The 14,843-nt window shown below is 42.5% G+C and overlaps 1 protein-coding gene across 4 annotated transcripts in view; it reads right to left on the bottom strand.

Annotated features, from left to right (window-relative positions):
* The window catches only part of MTUS1 (microtubule associated scaffold protein 1), a 166,471-nt gene that overhangs the window by 91,070 nt on the left and 60,558 nt on the right, over positions 1–14,843 (bottom strand). For all 4 annotated transcript variants that reach the window (XM_073902364.1, XM_073902366.1, XM_073902363.1 and 1 more), the window contains one exon: positions 10,038–10,233. In XM_073902364.1, coding sequence (XP_073758465.1) covers positions 10,038–10,233 — 196 coding nt within the window. The remainder of the gene's footprint in view (positions 1–10,037; positions 10,234–14,843) is intronic.

Below are 14,843 nucleotides of genomic sequence, written 5' to 3'. Positions count from 1 at the left end.
TTTAATCTTGTATTCACTTCTGTACCTCAGCACTTTGATCCCTGAGTCTACACTTATTCAATCAAGATCTGAGTGCCAAGCATATGCCAATTAAAATAAGATGCCGTTTTTGCCCTTTCTGCAACAGTAAACATTTGGAAAGAGTGTTAGCAATGTCAAAATACCGGCAAGGGTGTTGGAAAACACTCTTACGCAGACTAGTAGCATTGACTTGTATGCTGTTTCTGAAGGGCAATTTGGCAACATGTATCAGAAGTCTTAAAAATGTTCACACCCTCTGATTCCATCTAAAGGAATGTATCCAAAGAATTTATCTGACCAGCTCTTATACTCATGTACAAAGTTCTTCAGTGTAGAACTGTTTCACACACTATAAAAACAAAACAAAGGGGCACCTGGGTGGTGCAGTCAGTTAAGTCTGACTCTCGGTTTCAGCTCAGGTCCTGATCTCAGGGTGGTGAGATTGAGCCCTGCATCAGGCTCTGCGCTCAGCATGGAGTCAGCTTGAGATGCTCTCTCCCTCTCCCTCTGCCCTTCCCACTTGTGCTTGCTCTCTCGCTCTCTAAAATCAATCAATCTTTAAAAAAAAAAAAAAAAAACCTAACGTTCAAAGAAGTCTGAAGAAATATATGGCAGCACATTTCGATGATGAAATATTATAAGGTCGTTTAAAATCATGTTATTAAAGAATAAGAAGGTAAAAATCTAGGAAAGTAGCAACCACACCTTTTAAATGAAAAAGAAAATTCAATCAACTCATTAAACGCCTGTTAGGTGTGGGGTTTCTGAAACAGTAGAAACTGTCTCCATTAAATATATTTAAGCACACATACATGAGAAAATGCAAAAAGAAAAGGCACTGAAGAGTTATTAATTGTGAAGTCAAAAACTATTTGGCATTGATGAGATTAAGGGGATTTTTTTTTTTCTTTTCCACTTTTCACTGAAAGGCTTATACTTTCAAAATAGCCTACTGGGGGAGGGATGCACCTGGGTGGCTCAGTCAGTTGATTGTCCTACTACTGGTTTCGGCTCAGGTCAGGATCTCAGGGTCGTGGGATCAAGCTCCATGTGGGGTTCCACACTCAGTAGGGAGTCTGCTTGAGATTCTCTTCGCGCCCCCCCCCCTTGCCTCTCCCCGACGCTTCCCCACACTCATGTGTGCACACTCTCTCAAAAATAAATCTTTTTTAAAAATAGCCTCCTGGGAAGGGGGCAGCAGAAACCTGATGAGCTATCCAAATTAACTGGTAAACTTCAAGATCAAAGAGGGGTAAAATAAGTTTGTTTGTTTTTTTTTTTTTCCAAGATTTTATTTATTTGACAGAGAGAGAGACAGCGAGAGAGGGAACACAAGTAGTGGCAGAGGGAGAAGCAGGCTTCCCGCCAAGCAGGGAGTCCGATGTGGGGCTCGATCCCAGGACCCTGGGATCACGACCTGAGCTGAAGGCAGACGCTTAACGACCGAGCTACCCAGGTGCCCCAAGGTAAAGTAAAGTTTACCTTGCCTAAGACCACGTTTCTCCCTTTCCTTTCCTGATACTGAGACACCCGGGCTCTGTCTGGACTTCTTCTGCCTGTTGACTACCAGAACACCCACGGATTGTGTCCTAATTGCCCAACCACCCTCCTCTGTATTTCCAATTACCTTTACTGACTCAGTCTTCAATCTCTACATTCCATACTCTGAACCCCAACTGTCCCTTCATTTCCACTTCCTAGTATATCAGCTAAGTCCTAAAAATTACCTCGATCCGGGTGTATTCTTCTTAGTTGTAGTTCTAGGACCCTGATGGCAAAAATTAAATAGCAGAAAGCATCAACACTAAACCAAAACTGGTACCTAAATTTGTAAAGGTGTTCCTCAATCATATTACAGAATTACCTCTATTCTAGCAAAGAAGAGTTTCCGTAAACTTTGGTGTTGGTAATCTTACCTTCTTCTGAAATCCTACAGCTTTTTTTCCCCCTTAAAATAGCCTAAGGACACAGGTGATGAGGGATGAACTCATCACCTCTCCTAGTTGACTGGTAATAGCTGAGGGCAAGCACCATGTCTTACTCATCCCATAATTCCTCTGGGTCTGAGTATGACTCGCACAGTATACACTCCTAAAATGTCAAATGAATCAGTTCTCTTCCAGAACACAGAATTTCAGTAACCCTCTACATTTACGTACTGCCAAACGTGACTTTGAGCGTCCACGTTCTTGAGTTAGCCACGGCGAGGTCGTATTCATAGGACACAAGAAACAACTCCGCATAACCAGCGCCATTTGCTTAAACGGAAGAGTAAATGCGAAAATCAAGTCCTGGTCCTGGTTGTACAGGTGAGTCACAACAAAAACACAGCAAGTATTAAGAGGGTGGTAATTTGACAGAGAAACAAGAACATCCCACAAAGCAAGGTTCTCACAAGGACTTGAACTGCGTAGAAGCCCAGTGTTCATGGTGCTACTGTCCTTACCTGCCTCTCCAAGTGTGTTCACAAAATGTCTCCTGCCTCATGTGTGAAACAAAATCAACTTCCACAGTCATGGGCCTGGGAACATGTGTCCCACAACTAAAGGTATAATAAACTCAAAACCTAGAAGGGTTGCATCCTTTCCCCAGCTGCCAAACAAAGATGAACAAGGGTCTTCATAGGCTGTCAATGGATTTATTTATCTGGTGGTGAAGGAGCTCACCTCGCACTCACAAGGCTCCTACCCGCAGTGGGGAAAAGGCACATGCTGAGCATCCTGGCTCTTTAGAAGCCAAGGTTCATCAGCAGAGCTGCTTTGAACAATACGGTCACTGAGACTCAAAACTGATCATCTTAGGTTTATTTCCTTCTCTAAGGTTACAAAAATATGCAAGTAAACAGATTTTGCACAAACTCCCTTCAAAGACATCACCGAACCTCAGCAAAGTGAGCTGGCAAATACAAAGGAAGAAGCTACCCTGCCCATTATGCACAGCCGCTACTCTGACACCTGACTCTCAAAATTCCCTCTCTCATCTCCGAGTGGGTCCATACGGACACACTGCAGCATCCCCTCTATTTCTCAGACTTCCTCGCCTGTGCCCTGGATGCATTCCGATGCGTCTAGGAGCTGACTGGCAGCCATCCCTGCAGCTTTGATCTTTATCAGCTCTTCTCCTACAGGCTTCCTAGCTCTCTACACATGTTGACGGTCTTAAACCTCAAACATCCACACACCCTTTGAGGGGCTTCTCGGTCTCTTCAAATTCAACATGCCCCCAAACAACACCCACCCAACTCCTCCTGAGAACCTCTGCTCACTACTCTATTTCTCTGTCTCGTTTCACGGCCGCCCAACAAGCAAACTGAGGAGACATGGGACTGTTCGCCACCCACAGAAGCTGACCAGACCCTCTTCCTCCAAAACATTTTTAATATTTTCACTCTGCTTCCTCTTCCCACACACTAGTACAACTCTTATAAGCTTGTGTCTTGACTGACTGCGAGAGAACTGATCGACCTCAACCGTACTTGGGGCTCATCCATCACTTACCGCAACACTCGGTCTGTTCGAGGCATGCTGACCTGCCCTCAGTGTTTCCACACGCACCATACCTTTTCATAACTCTCCACTTGCACCCTTGGGAATGCCAGCAACTTTCCATGTCTGGCAAACATCTACCGGCACATTCCACGGCCAGTTCAAATGTCATAGCTATTCTCCAGTCTGCCCTTAGGCCCAGTCAGGGGTGTTCCCTTCGCTGTAGACACACAGTACTTCACAGAAGTCTCCATTCAAATCAGGCCAGACAACATTTTTAAACACCTGTTGTGTAATAGGTACACTGTGCAGAGCACCGAAAAATATAAAAATAACCAAGACCTGGACTCTCCTTATGGACCTCACAATTCAGGAGACAGACATGTACAAAAATGATCAGAGTACAGCATAATAAATGCAAAATATCACAGAGGCCAGGTCAGCTGCAGTTTTAAGAATGAAGAGTTTGCATTCAAATGATGTGCTTCAACACCCCTTTCCAGCTCAGCCTCCACTGTCATGATCAGTGAGATCATGACAAGGGCCTATTATTTCATCATGTTTGTATTCTCCGAATCTGGTAGACTGCCCGGCACATAGCAGGGTTTAAAAACTTTTCTTGAATTCATAAAGTAAGAGAAAAGTGCATAGTGACCCATGATTCCTCACGCATGGGTCATTCTAGAAAATAATCTTCTCCAGAATTACTTGCCAAGTGAGAAGAACTGAGTGGAATGCCTGTAAAATGATCGAGAATGCAGTGATCATGTCAGGAAGGAATAAAAAAGAAGACCCTTGTCTCCTAGGTGCCTGTAAGACCCCACTTGGTTGGCCTCATTCCTACTCGCTGGCCTCCCACCCGCACACACTGGTCAGCTCTCTGTCCCTCAAGCACACCCCCTGACCCCCACTCCGTGCTGCCTCACCTCCATCTTTGCACTTGACGTTCGCTCTGCCCGGGGAGGCCTGTCATCTGATGTCTTAATGTCTCCCTCCTTCTGAGCCTTCAGGCACCGGCTCATTTGTCACCCGCTCAGTGAGGCCTTTCTCAACCACCTGATATTAAGCTCGAACTCCCTTCACTGCTTTTCTCAGCATTTATCATCTTACATTCTCAACATTTTATTTACTTAATTTTCTGATGCGCCAGACTAGACTCTAAGCTCCGGAAGGGCAAGAATGTATCTGTTCTGTGCCTGTCTTCATTCCCAGCACAGGCAGGGACTCACTGGACACTAATTAAGTGAGGAAGTCAGTGCGTCGCACTCCTGGGTATATTTATGGAGGCTAAGAGCATAGAGACTCTTGTTCTGTTTCCTGGCTCCACAAATTATGAACTGTGTCACTTTGTGCGAGTTACTTAAGGTTTCAAAACTTCAAATTCCTCATCTGCAGAAGTGGGAGGAGTATACCTGTCTATACCTCATGAGTTGTGAAAGTAAATGAAGTTAGGCATTTAGAAAACTTAGAACAGAGCATGGCACATCACTGGTGCTCAAAAACATTACCACGACTATTATTTTTATGCCAAGAAAACTTGAGATACCTTCTTTAAAAAGTGTTTTAATTACGTGCAAATATAGAAGCATCAAAACCAACACGTTAAAGTTAGCTTTTAGAATAAGTTACTAGGGGATGATTTCTGGTTTTTAAGAATGTATAGCAAGTATCCCTCTCATAATTTTGCTAGCTATTTCTCTCAAACTCTCACCTAGAAAAGACTAAAGTAATATAAGAGTGAATTGAAATGATTTTAAATTCCCTTTAACATGAAATAGAGAAAATTAGCTTACAAAAAACAACTATGGAAAAAAAACAACTTAGCAAGAAAGCTCAGAAACCTATAATGCTAGGCAAGTCATTACAAGTTTGGGATGTACTCCTGGTTTGAGAGGCATTTATTTTATTAACCCACAATAAACTGAATTAAAGCAAAGGTTTATCCTCTTGAAATGTTATTTTTCTTTCTCTAGAAAAACTAAAGACTGGGACGCCTTGGTGGCTCAGTCGGTTAAGCGGCTGCCTTCAGCCTGGGTCATGATCCTGGGGTCCTGGGATCGAGTCCCACATCGGGCTCCCTGCTCAGCGGGGAGCCTGCTTCTCCCTCTCTCTCCCTCTGCTTGTGCTCTATCAAATAAATAAAATCTTAAAAAAAAAAAAAAAAAAAACAACTAAAGACTATTTCTTTCATGAGGCCTTTCTTCAGGCTCTGGTATAATCAGACCAACCCCCTGAACATTCTTCTTTTTCCCCCCGAGTCCTAAAGCACTTAGGGGCCTTTCCACACCCTTTATACACCCTTCTTGTGCTCCTCTGTGGTTGCGTCATAAATGAGCTCTTGCCCTCCCCGGGGTAGGTTACAGGATCCACAGGGCAGGGAGTGTAACCTGTCCTACCTCCATAATCCTACCTTGCTCAGGCTGGTCACTGGAAGGGCAATTACAGCTCTGTATGAAGGAAAACACACATTTATAATCTAAAACCTGATAAGAACTGGTATTGCCTTCAGAAGAGGGTGGCTGATAGGTCTGAAGATGCCCGAATGAATCATGAAGTATTTAACTATTCAGTGATTTACTCAGCAGCATTAATTTGCAATAACCATGCAGCCTCTTTTAAATTATGGTAACGTATGACAGAGAGCTGTAAGCCAAGGGCCTGAGAAGAGAAATGCCAATTTCTAAACCATTCAGTTGAGTGTGAGAATTTTAATTTTTCAAAACTCATAGTCATACTAAGAGGAGTTTGGGTTTTTTTTTTTTTTTTTAAAGATTTTTATTTATTTGAGAGAGAGAGAGAGAGAGAGAGAGAGTGCGCGAGCGCCTGCACAGGCAGAAGAGAGGAGCAGAGAGAGAGGGAGAAGCAGGCTCCCCGCTGAGCAGGGAGCCTGATGCGGGGCTCAATCCCAAGACCCCGAAATCATGACCTGAGCCGAAGGCAGACACTTAACCGACTGAGCCACCCAGGCGCCCCAAGAGTAGTTCTTTAGACTGATAATGCGAAGGCTAGGAGAATGGACTCCGGGGCCCTATCACCTGGTTTGAATCCTTCCTCTGCCACTCGTTAGCTGTGTAACCTTGACAAATTATTTAATTTCTATGTGATGTTTTCCTCTGTAAAACGAGGATAAGCCTCACAAAACTACTGTGAGGATTAAATGCACTCAATGAAATGATTAAGACGGAGCCTAAAACTTGGTTAAGTCTTCTGTAAGTTTAGCTGCTATCGTTGGCATTATAATTATTATTATCCCACTTCTCAAAATCTCATTTATTGGAGTGGTTAAAACACACATATACTCCAAACAAAGATACTCTGAATCTGCCCTGTTGTCATCAGTCCTAATCTGATTTCATACAAATTTCTTTTTTTTTTTTTTAATTTTTTCCAGTTTTATTGAGATCTAGTTGGCACACACCACTGTGTAAATTTAAGGGGTACAGCATAATGGCTTGGCCGGCAAATACTGTGCAGTGGTGACCTCAGTAAGTGTAATTAGCATCCATCTCATAAAGACACAATAAAGAGCAAAAAAATGTTTTTCCCTTGTGATGAGGATTGTGAGGATTTACTCTCTTAACTTTCGTATAGATCATACAGTAGCATTGGCTATGGTCATCATGCCGTACATTACCATTTCCAGATTTTGACAAGTAAAATGGGTTTAATCACAATTCTTTCTCATACTCAGGTTAAAGTCAAGAAAATGGCTATTTCAAGTCCAGATCTGGTTTTTCACGCCATTCTCTGAAAGGATTTATTGAAATACCCCAGTCGGCTGGAACATTCCTGCCGCTTACCTTTCAGGAGAGTAACTTTGTATACAGAGTACAGAGGACGTCCATTTGGTTTCAATTTTCTAATGCACAAACACCTCATTGTACTGTACTATGGCAACACACTCTCAGTGATCTAAAGGCACATTGTTTTTGCTCCTTGATCTTGTGCTCTACTTTTAACTCTGTGCTGATTAAATTTCCTGCCCCCCCCAACAAACACCTCTCAATTTATTATGAGCATCCAAACAAGATAGTTGCTGTTTTGTTTTTTTTTTTTAAATACAGCATAATCAAGTTAGTCTTCCAACAGTTCAAATAAAAACTCAAATGTGAATCCATGAAGTTTCTGGTTACATTAATTTTTTTTTCCCATTTCTATACAGAAAACCACCAGGTAAAAGAAAACTTAGTTTTTATAACTCAGATTGAAAACTCTGAATACATAACTTACTTATCAAGTTTCTTTATACAGGTTAATAAAAGCTAAATAAATGTGCTTGGCCTTTCATTAAGAGTAAACAGGCCTACTTTTCTCTTAAGGCAGGATATTCTGTAGTATACGGAAAGGGGACTTTAAAAATGCTTAACTCTTTGGTGGAACTGATCAACTACATAAAAAAATTTCCAGTTTTGAAAATAAAGTTGCGCCCCCGCCCCCCATCCTCCCAACCACAGGGGACACGTTTCAAGACCTCCAGTGGATGCCTGAAACCACAGATAGGACCAAACCCTATGTGTGTACTGCTTTTTTCCTACACATACATTACCTTTGAACAAGTTTAATTTATAAATGAGGCACAGAAAGAGGTCAACAATAAAACAATTACAGCAATATACTATAATAAAAGTTATGTGAACATGATCTGTCTCAAAATATCTTCACCCTTCTTCCTGTGATAATGTGAGGTGATAAAATGCCTGCACGAGGAGATGGATTGAGGTAAATGATCTAGGCCAATTTAGTGCTAAGTTACTACTGATTTTGTAACAAAACATCAGAAGGAGGATCACCCGCCTCTGCACCATGACTGACTACGGCTAACTGAAATCGTTGAAAGCAGAGCCCCAGAGAGCCAGGAACTACTAAATGTCCTGGGTACCCGCCTAATCTCCTGAGAGTATGTACACTTCCGGTTTTCTGGGTTTTGAGCATCCTGTGGTCCAGAGAATCTTACTAGTAGTAGCCACTGCTCAGGAAGTTAGGCGAGCCCCCAGACTGACCGTAGAAAGATAAGGAGTGTAAAAGTTGACAGGTCCTGACATTCTCAAACCCTCATATTTCACAACGCAAGGCTGAAGCCCAGGGTGGGGAAACACCTCGCTTGCATAGCTCCTTGGTGCCAGAGCGTTACTAGAATACAGAGCTCCTAACCTAGAGGCCACCGTGCCAGTGGCCACAGCTCCATAGCGCCACCAAGCCACAGGTGCTCCTAACATCCGAATAGGAAGGGAGCTACCCATTATCTGGCAACTACCACTCCCCTTACCCTGCCGTCAACACTAAGAACCAAAGCTTTGATCTCACTTATGCCTCAACTCACTAACTGTGGCACTATCTAAAATCAGGATCTTTGTTCCTCTTCCGGTTTTCTCCCCAGTGAAGACGACTTCAAGTGAATTCTTTCCTCCCACTCAGCTCCTCCAGGGACGGGAGTGGAATGTGCTACATCCCTCCTCCTCCCCCCCATACCGCGTCCTGGTTTTGCTCCTCCAAGCCTCAGAATCTTAATGCTAGGCCTGAATCTAAACAAATCACCCTTCAAACACTTCTGCTCATTATAGGCTTCTCACACAGGAGGCCTCAAAATAGAATTAGAAAATAAAACCCGAAACTATCAAGGTGTAGAGAAGTAATGAGATCCTCTGGGATCTGCTTGATTTTGTTAGCTTCTGCTAAATGTTCTCACACGTGTTGACACATCACTCCAGAGGTATTTCTTTTTCCCCAGACCATTCAACAGTAGTCACTATTTTTATAGGAGAACTTACTTCTAAATCTATCAGGCATGCCTTTAATTTGCACAAGGCTGTACCTGTTAAAGTAAAGCGGTGTTCCCTGCAGTGTTCTCAGTCATCTGGAATGGCTAGCAGTGTTTTTGTCTTAGTCTCTACGAAACAGGCTGACTTTTCCATTTCCTGTTCTGATCTGTAACCCAGAGAAGTCTGTCCATCTGCCAAATTTTTAGTAAGACACTTCATAGCTACTCTTAAAGCGCTCAAATTTCATAAACCTAACAGGACTTCGAAACTACTACTTCTAAAATATACACCAACGTAAATAAAAGTTCATCTTAGCAAAGTTTAACTTCTTAGTCACTCTTATATCCCTGAGAACTTATACACCTTCAGTAAAACTCAAGGAAAAACTAATCTCTTTCACACAGTGAGGGCCCACCATGAGTCCAGTATATAACATGTAACTATTATTAAGCACTTAAACATTTATAAAAAATTTTCTAATTGTGAAATTTGTATATAACAGGCACCCATTTGATTTGTCTTAATAACTTAGTTGTTTTATGCACCCATTTCTCTAACTAGCCTTTATGTTGCTCAAAGATCAGAGCTGTGTCTATGACTTCTTTTTCTCCCTTCCCTACGTAACATGCTGATCCACAAGAACCTAAATGTTGTAGTGACAAAATGTTAGTCTTATAATCAAAACCTGTCTTTCTGCTTTCTAACATGCCTAATTTACATTCAAATAATTCACAAACTGCTATAAGGCACAACTGATTTCTTTTATTCTTACCAGAACTGGACACACGCCTGATCCTCTGCGGAGATAAGGCCCGATCAGAATTGAGATTTCTACTGTCACTATTCCGCCTCAAACAGGAAACAGAAGGCCCCGCTTTGGCTTTTGAACCAGGTGTTTTCCTCAAATTGGAGGAGTCAGGCTTGGATATATTCCTGCCTGATGTGTCTGCAGTTTTTGAAGCAGAACCCTGTGAAAAAAATAGTTAAGATTTTAATCCAGATCATACCTTCCTCATACCACTTCCTTGTGGCGCTATGTCAATACAACAATTTCTGTCTAAGCAGATATGCCAGATGGGTATTTAATTTTCATTTTTAGTATGAAGGAATTAAACCTCTTCACAGTTCAGTCTTCAATCCATCATGATCCGTCTTTTGTGCCCCCCAGTGGAAGTATTCCCAAGATGACCGGTGCCGCAAGCTGAAGTCAAGCTACAGCTTTCAATCTGTTCTCTGTAGCCCGTGTCCTATGGCATCTGATGCTGATGACGCCAACTTTCTTTGATTTCTCCAACAGAGCACATTCCTGGTTTTCCTTCTATCTGTCTGGTTATTCCTCCTCTGGATCCTGTCTCAATTCTAGTTGTCCCAAGGGTCCTAAACTTGACCCTAGTCTTTCCTTGTGATATGCTCTCCCCGGGTGATCTTGTCCACTGTTTCAACCGCCACCTACACCCTGTTGTATCTGCAGTCAACGTGTCTTAGCCAGCACTCTCCTGCGTTTCCCATGTATTTAGCTTCTTTCTTTACCTGTCCACTTAGCATTCTTCAGGCACCTCTGCCTAGCAATGCCAAGATTAATCATATTATTGTTTTTACGGATCAACATATGGCCCCTACGGAATAATACTTTAAGTTCAAAATACATGTTTCCACTCATTTAATCTTCATAACCCTAGAAGTTATTACTTTTATCATACCCCATTTTACAGAAGAATATGAAGCAGTATCTAACTTTAAACTAGTTTTACCCACCCATCTCAAAACTTACCTCTTCCCATATTTACCACAACATACCCAAGCACCCAACATAAACAATGAAAGCTAGTTCTAGGTGCTTCCTTTTTTACTTCCTAAACTCCTGAGTCTTCTTTCCCTTTTGCATCAACCTCAGCACAAGCCTGCATCATTTCCTTCCCTGGATTACTGAAATCACATCCTCAGGATTTCTGGGCTCACTAGCTTCCACTCCAATTCACGTTCCATTCCATTGCTTAGGTAATCTCCTTAAACGGCCAAACTGGGTTAGGCAGCTTCCCTCCGTCTTCCAGATAAAGTCAACTCCTAACAAGGCACACCCAGCCCTTTTGGATCTAGCAACCCCTGCTATCTCCTTCAGCTTATTCCTTAATGTTCACAGGTCTGCACCCCTGGCTCCCATCATACTCACTACCCTGGAGTCCCCTAAGTGAGAATATCTTCTCATGTTTCTTCATCTCTGTAGAGGTTATTTCCTCTTCCCAGAATACCCTTCCCATTCATGCTTGTCCTTGGAGTTCTAGCTAGTGGCTAACATGATAGCTCTCCTAGAAGCTGTCCTTGACAACTCTCCCCGTTGCCACCACGCCATCCTGCCTTCTGCTGCACGACAGTTTACACATACTCCCAACTTAATATTTAACATCCCCTTTTGGTTTATCTTCTAATATTACCCACCACACCAGGTATGAGATTTGACTAGAGGTGGTATCTTTCCTTTCTGTATCCCAACAATCACCATCATATACAGTACACAGTAGGCAGACAATAAATATTCCCATTCTACATACAGAAAACGAGACCCTGAGCTTTATTCAAGGAAAAATTCCAACACTGTAAGCTAGTATTTGTATTCTCCCTTTACATAAAGAAAAACTGAGTCTCACAGAGACTAGATTATTTGCCCGATGTCACTCTCCCGGTAAATGATGGAGCTCATCTGAAAGCATATGTAACTCTAAATCCATACTCCTAACATCTATGCTGCATATTCCCCACTGGTACCCTTCTTTAGTAAGTCATAAGTAGATAATTTCCAACACAGATATGTAAAGCCCCATGCTGACAGTTGCATTCATCTACCAGGTGAATTAAAAATTTAATAGGGCAAAACTTCCAGGGAAGATGGTAGACTAGGACCCTAAATGCACGTCATCCTACATATACTAGATAACCCTCACATCAGTGCAAATAACCCAGAAAAGTACCTCAAGACTAGCACAACAAACTCCACAACTAAACGTGAGAAAGAGGTCACATTAAAGAGGGCAGGAAGGTCAGAGACATGGTGGAGAGCTAAACACAGAAGTTCTGGACACAGGAAGGAGGGAGCTATAAGCATAGGAGAACAGCAAAAAACAGACTATCACACCAAGGGGCCTTCATACTAATCTCCATAGGATTTGGCTTTGAAAATCAGAAGGGCTGATTTTGTGAGTTCTTATAACCAGCAGAACTTAAAGCCTAGAATGATAAAAATCAGCAGGCAGTCAAGGAGAGACTGGAGGGCAGGCTATAGGAAGATGAGTCCTCACCCTTAAAGAGTCTGCAGAACAATCTGAGGAGATACAGTTTAGAAGCAGCATTTTGAAAAATGCCAGGGGTATACAAGAGGGAAAGTTAGTTACTAATCTCAGAGTTCCTGGAGAGACTTCTCCAGAAACAAAGGAGTTGGCAGGCACCATTTCCCTCCCCAACCCCCAGCATAATCACAAAGCCAACTTCAGGAAATAGCCAGCACTCACTACCAAACTTGCTTATACCATGCCTTGCCCCCTCCAGCTGGGCCTACCTCAGTCCTGGTGCTGTGGTGTCCTTCCTTCAGAAGCCCACCCAACCTTGCTGAGACCGCATCTCCTACCTCCCTCAGAAGACAGCATGCACCTTGTTAAAACTGCACCCCTACGCTGATGCACTTCATGGAGCTGCCGTGGCCAGCCCCACTCTCCACAGTGGCTGAGTATCCCCTGTGGAGAAGGAATGGTGCCTACAGCTGTGGCACCAAGACCTCACTTTTCCATACTTCCCAGAGCTACCCTGGCTGGCCTCCCAGTCTCCACAAAGGCTACACGATCCCAGAAGGGCACCCAGGGGAACAGCTTGCAGCACCCTGCCCCGACCTGCATGCACTTTATGAATCAACCCAGGCAGGCCTGGTCTTGGAGGCAGCTGAGAGTTCCCTGTGAAGGGGACCAACATGACCTTGTTATTTAAAGTGTGGACCGTACCCACTGCTTTCAAGAGCAACAGACGTAGCTGACTTTCCCCAACACACAGAAACAGACCCAGAGAGCTAGGCAAAATGAAGAAACAGAGGGATATGTACCAAATGAAAGACCAGGGCAAAATCATAGCAAGAGACCTAAACGAAACTGAGATAAGTAATAAGCCTGATAGAGAATTTTAAAGTAATGATCACGAAGATATTCCCTGGACTTGAGACAAGAGTGGAGGACATTAGTAAGACTCTTAACACACAGAAAAAAATGTATCAGAGATGAAGAATACAATAATTGCAATTAAAAATACACTTGTGGAATAAATAGCAGGCTAGAGGAAGCAGATGAATGAATTAATGACCTGGAAGATAAGTTCATGGAAAATAATCAAGCTGAGTGAGAGAAAAAACAATTATGTAAAGTGAGAAGAGACTTCGGGAACTCAGGGACTCCATCAAGTGTAATAACGTTCACAATATAGGGATCCCAGAAGAAAAGGGAGAAAATGTATTTGAAGAAATAATAGGTGAAAACTTCCCTAATCTGGGGGAGGAAACAGATATCCAGTTCTAGAAGGCACAGAGATCCCCACAAAAAACATCAACCCAAGGAGGTCCAAACCAAAGACACACAGTAATTAAAGTGGCAAAAAGTAGTGATAAAGAATGATTTTTTTTGTTTGAGAGTAAGAGAGAGAGAGAGAGAGAGAGAGAGAGAGAGAGAGAGAGAGAGAGAGATATCAAGCACCGAGCAAGGGGAGGAGTAGAGGGAAAGGGACAAGAAGACTCCCTGCTGAGCAGGAAGCTCGATGTGGGGCTCAATCCCTGGCCCTGAGATCATGACCCCAGCCAAAGGTAGATGCTTAACCAACTGAGCCACCCAGGTACCCCAGTGATAAAGAATGTTAAAAGCAACAAGAGAAAAAGACAGTTACATACCAGGGAAACCCCATAAGGCTATCAGCAGATTTTTTAGCGAAAACTTTGATTTGAATATATCATGCCATTCCCTTCCGGCCTGCAAAGTGCTTAAAGTGAAAAATCTGCAGCTAAGAATAGTCTATCTAGCAAGGCTATCATTCAGAATAGGAGAGATAAAGAGCTTCTTAGAGAAATAAAAAGTAAAGGAGTTCATGACCACTAAACCAGTCCTATAAGAACTACTGAAGCAGACTCTTTGAGTGGAAAAGAAAGAAAAGTGAGAGTATGAAAAGTAGGAAATATAAAATAAGTAATAATATAAGTATTTCTTCAAAAAACAGTCAAGGGATTCACAAAATAAAAGGATGTAAAATATGACATCATATACCTAACACACAGTGGGAGAAGTAAAGAGTGGGTTCAAACTCAAGTGATCATCAACTTCATATAGACTGCTATATGCAGATGTTACACAAAGCTAATGTTAACCACAAATCAAAACAAACCACTAACAGATATACAAAGAATCCAAGAACATCACTAAAGAAAGCCAGCAAACCATGAAAGAGAGGAAGTGAAAGGTCAGAAAAAAACTATAACCACCACCACAAAACAAGTAACGAAATGGCAATAATCTGTCAATAATGACTTTGAATGTAACTGGACCAAACTCTCCAATCA

Source organism: Callorhinus ursinus, unplaced genomic scaffold (genome assembly GCF_003265705.2).
Source record: "Callorhinus ursinus isolate GAN/ISIS: 27379988/994484 unplaced genomic scaffold, GSC_fseal_2.0 scaffold17, whole genome shotgun sequence".
Lineage (NCBI taxonomy): Eukaryota > Metazoa > Chordata > Mammalia > Carnivora > Otariidae > Callorhinus > Callorhinus ursinus.
Note: the sequence above shows the minus strand (reverse complement) of the source record. Positions and strands in the feature narration are given on the sequence as shown.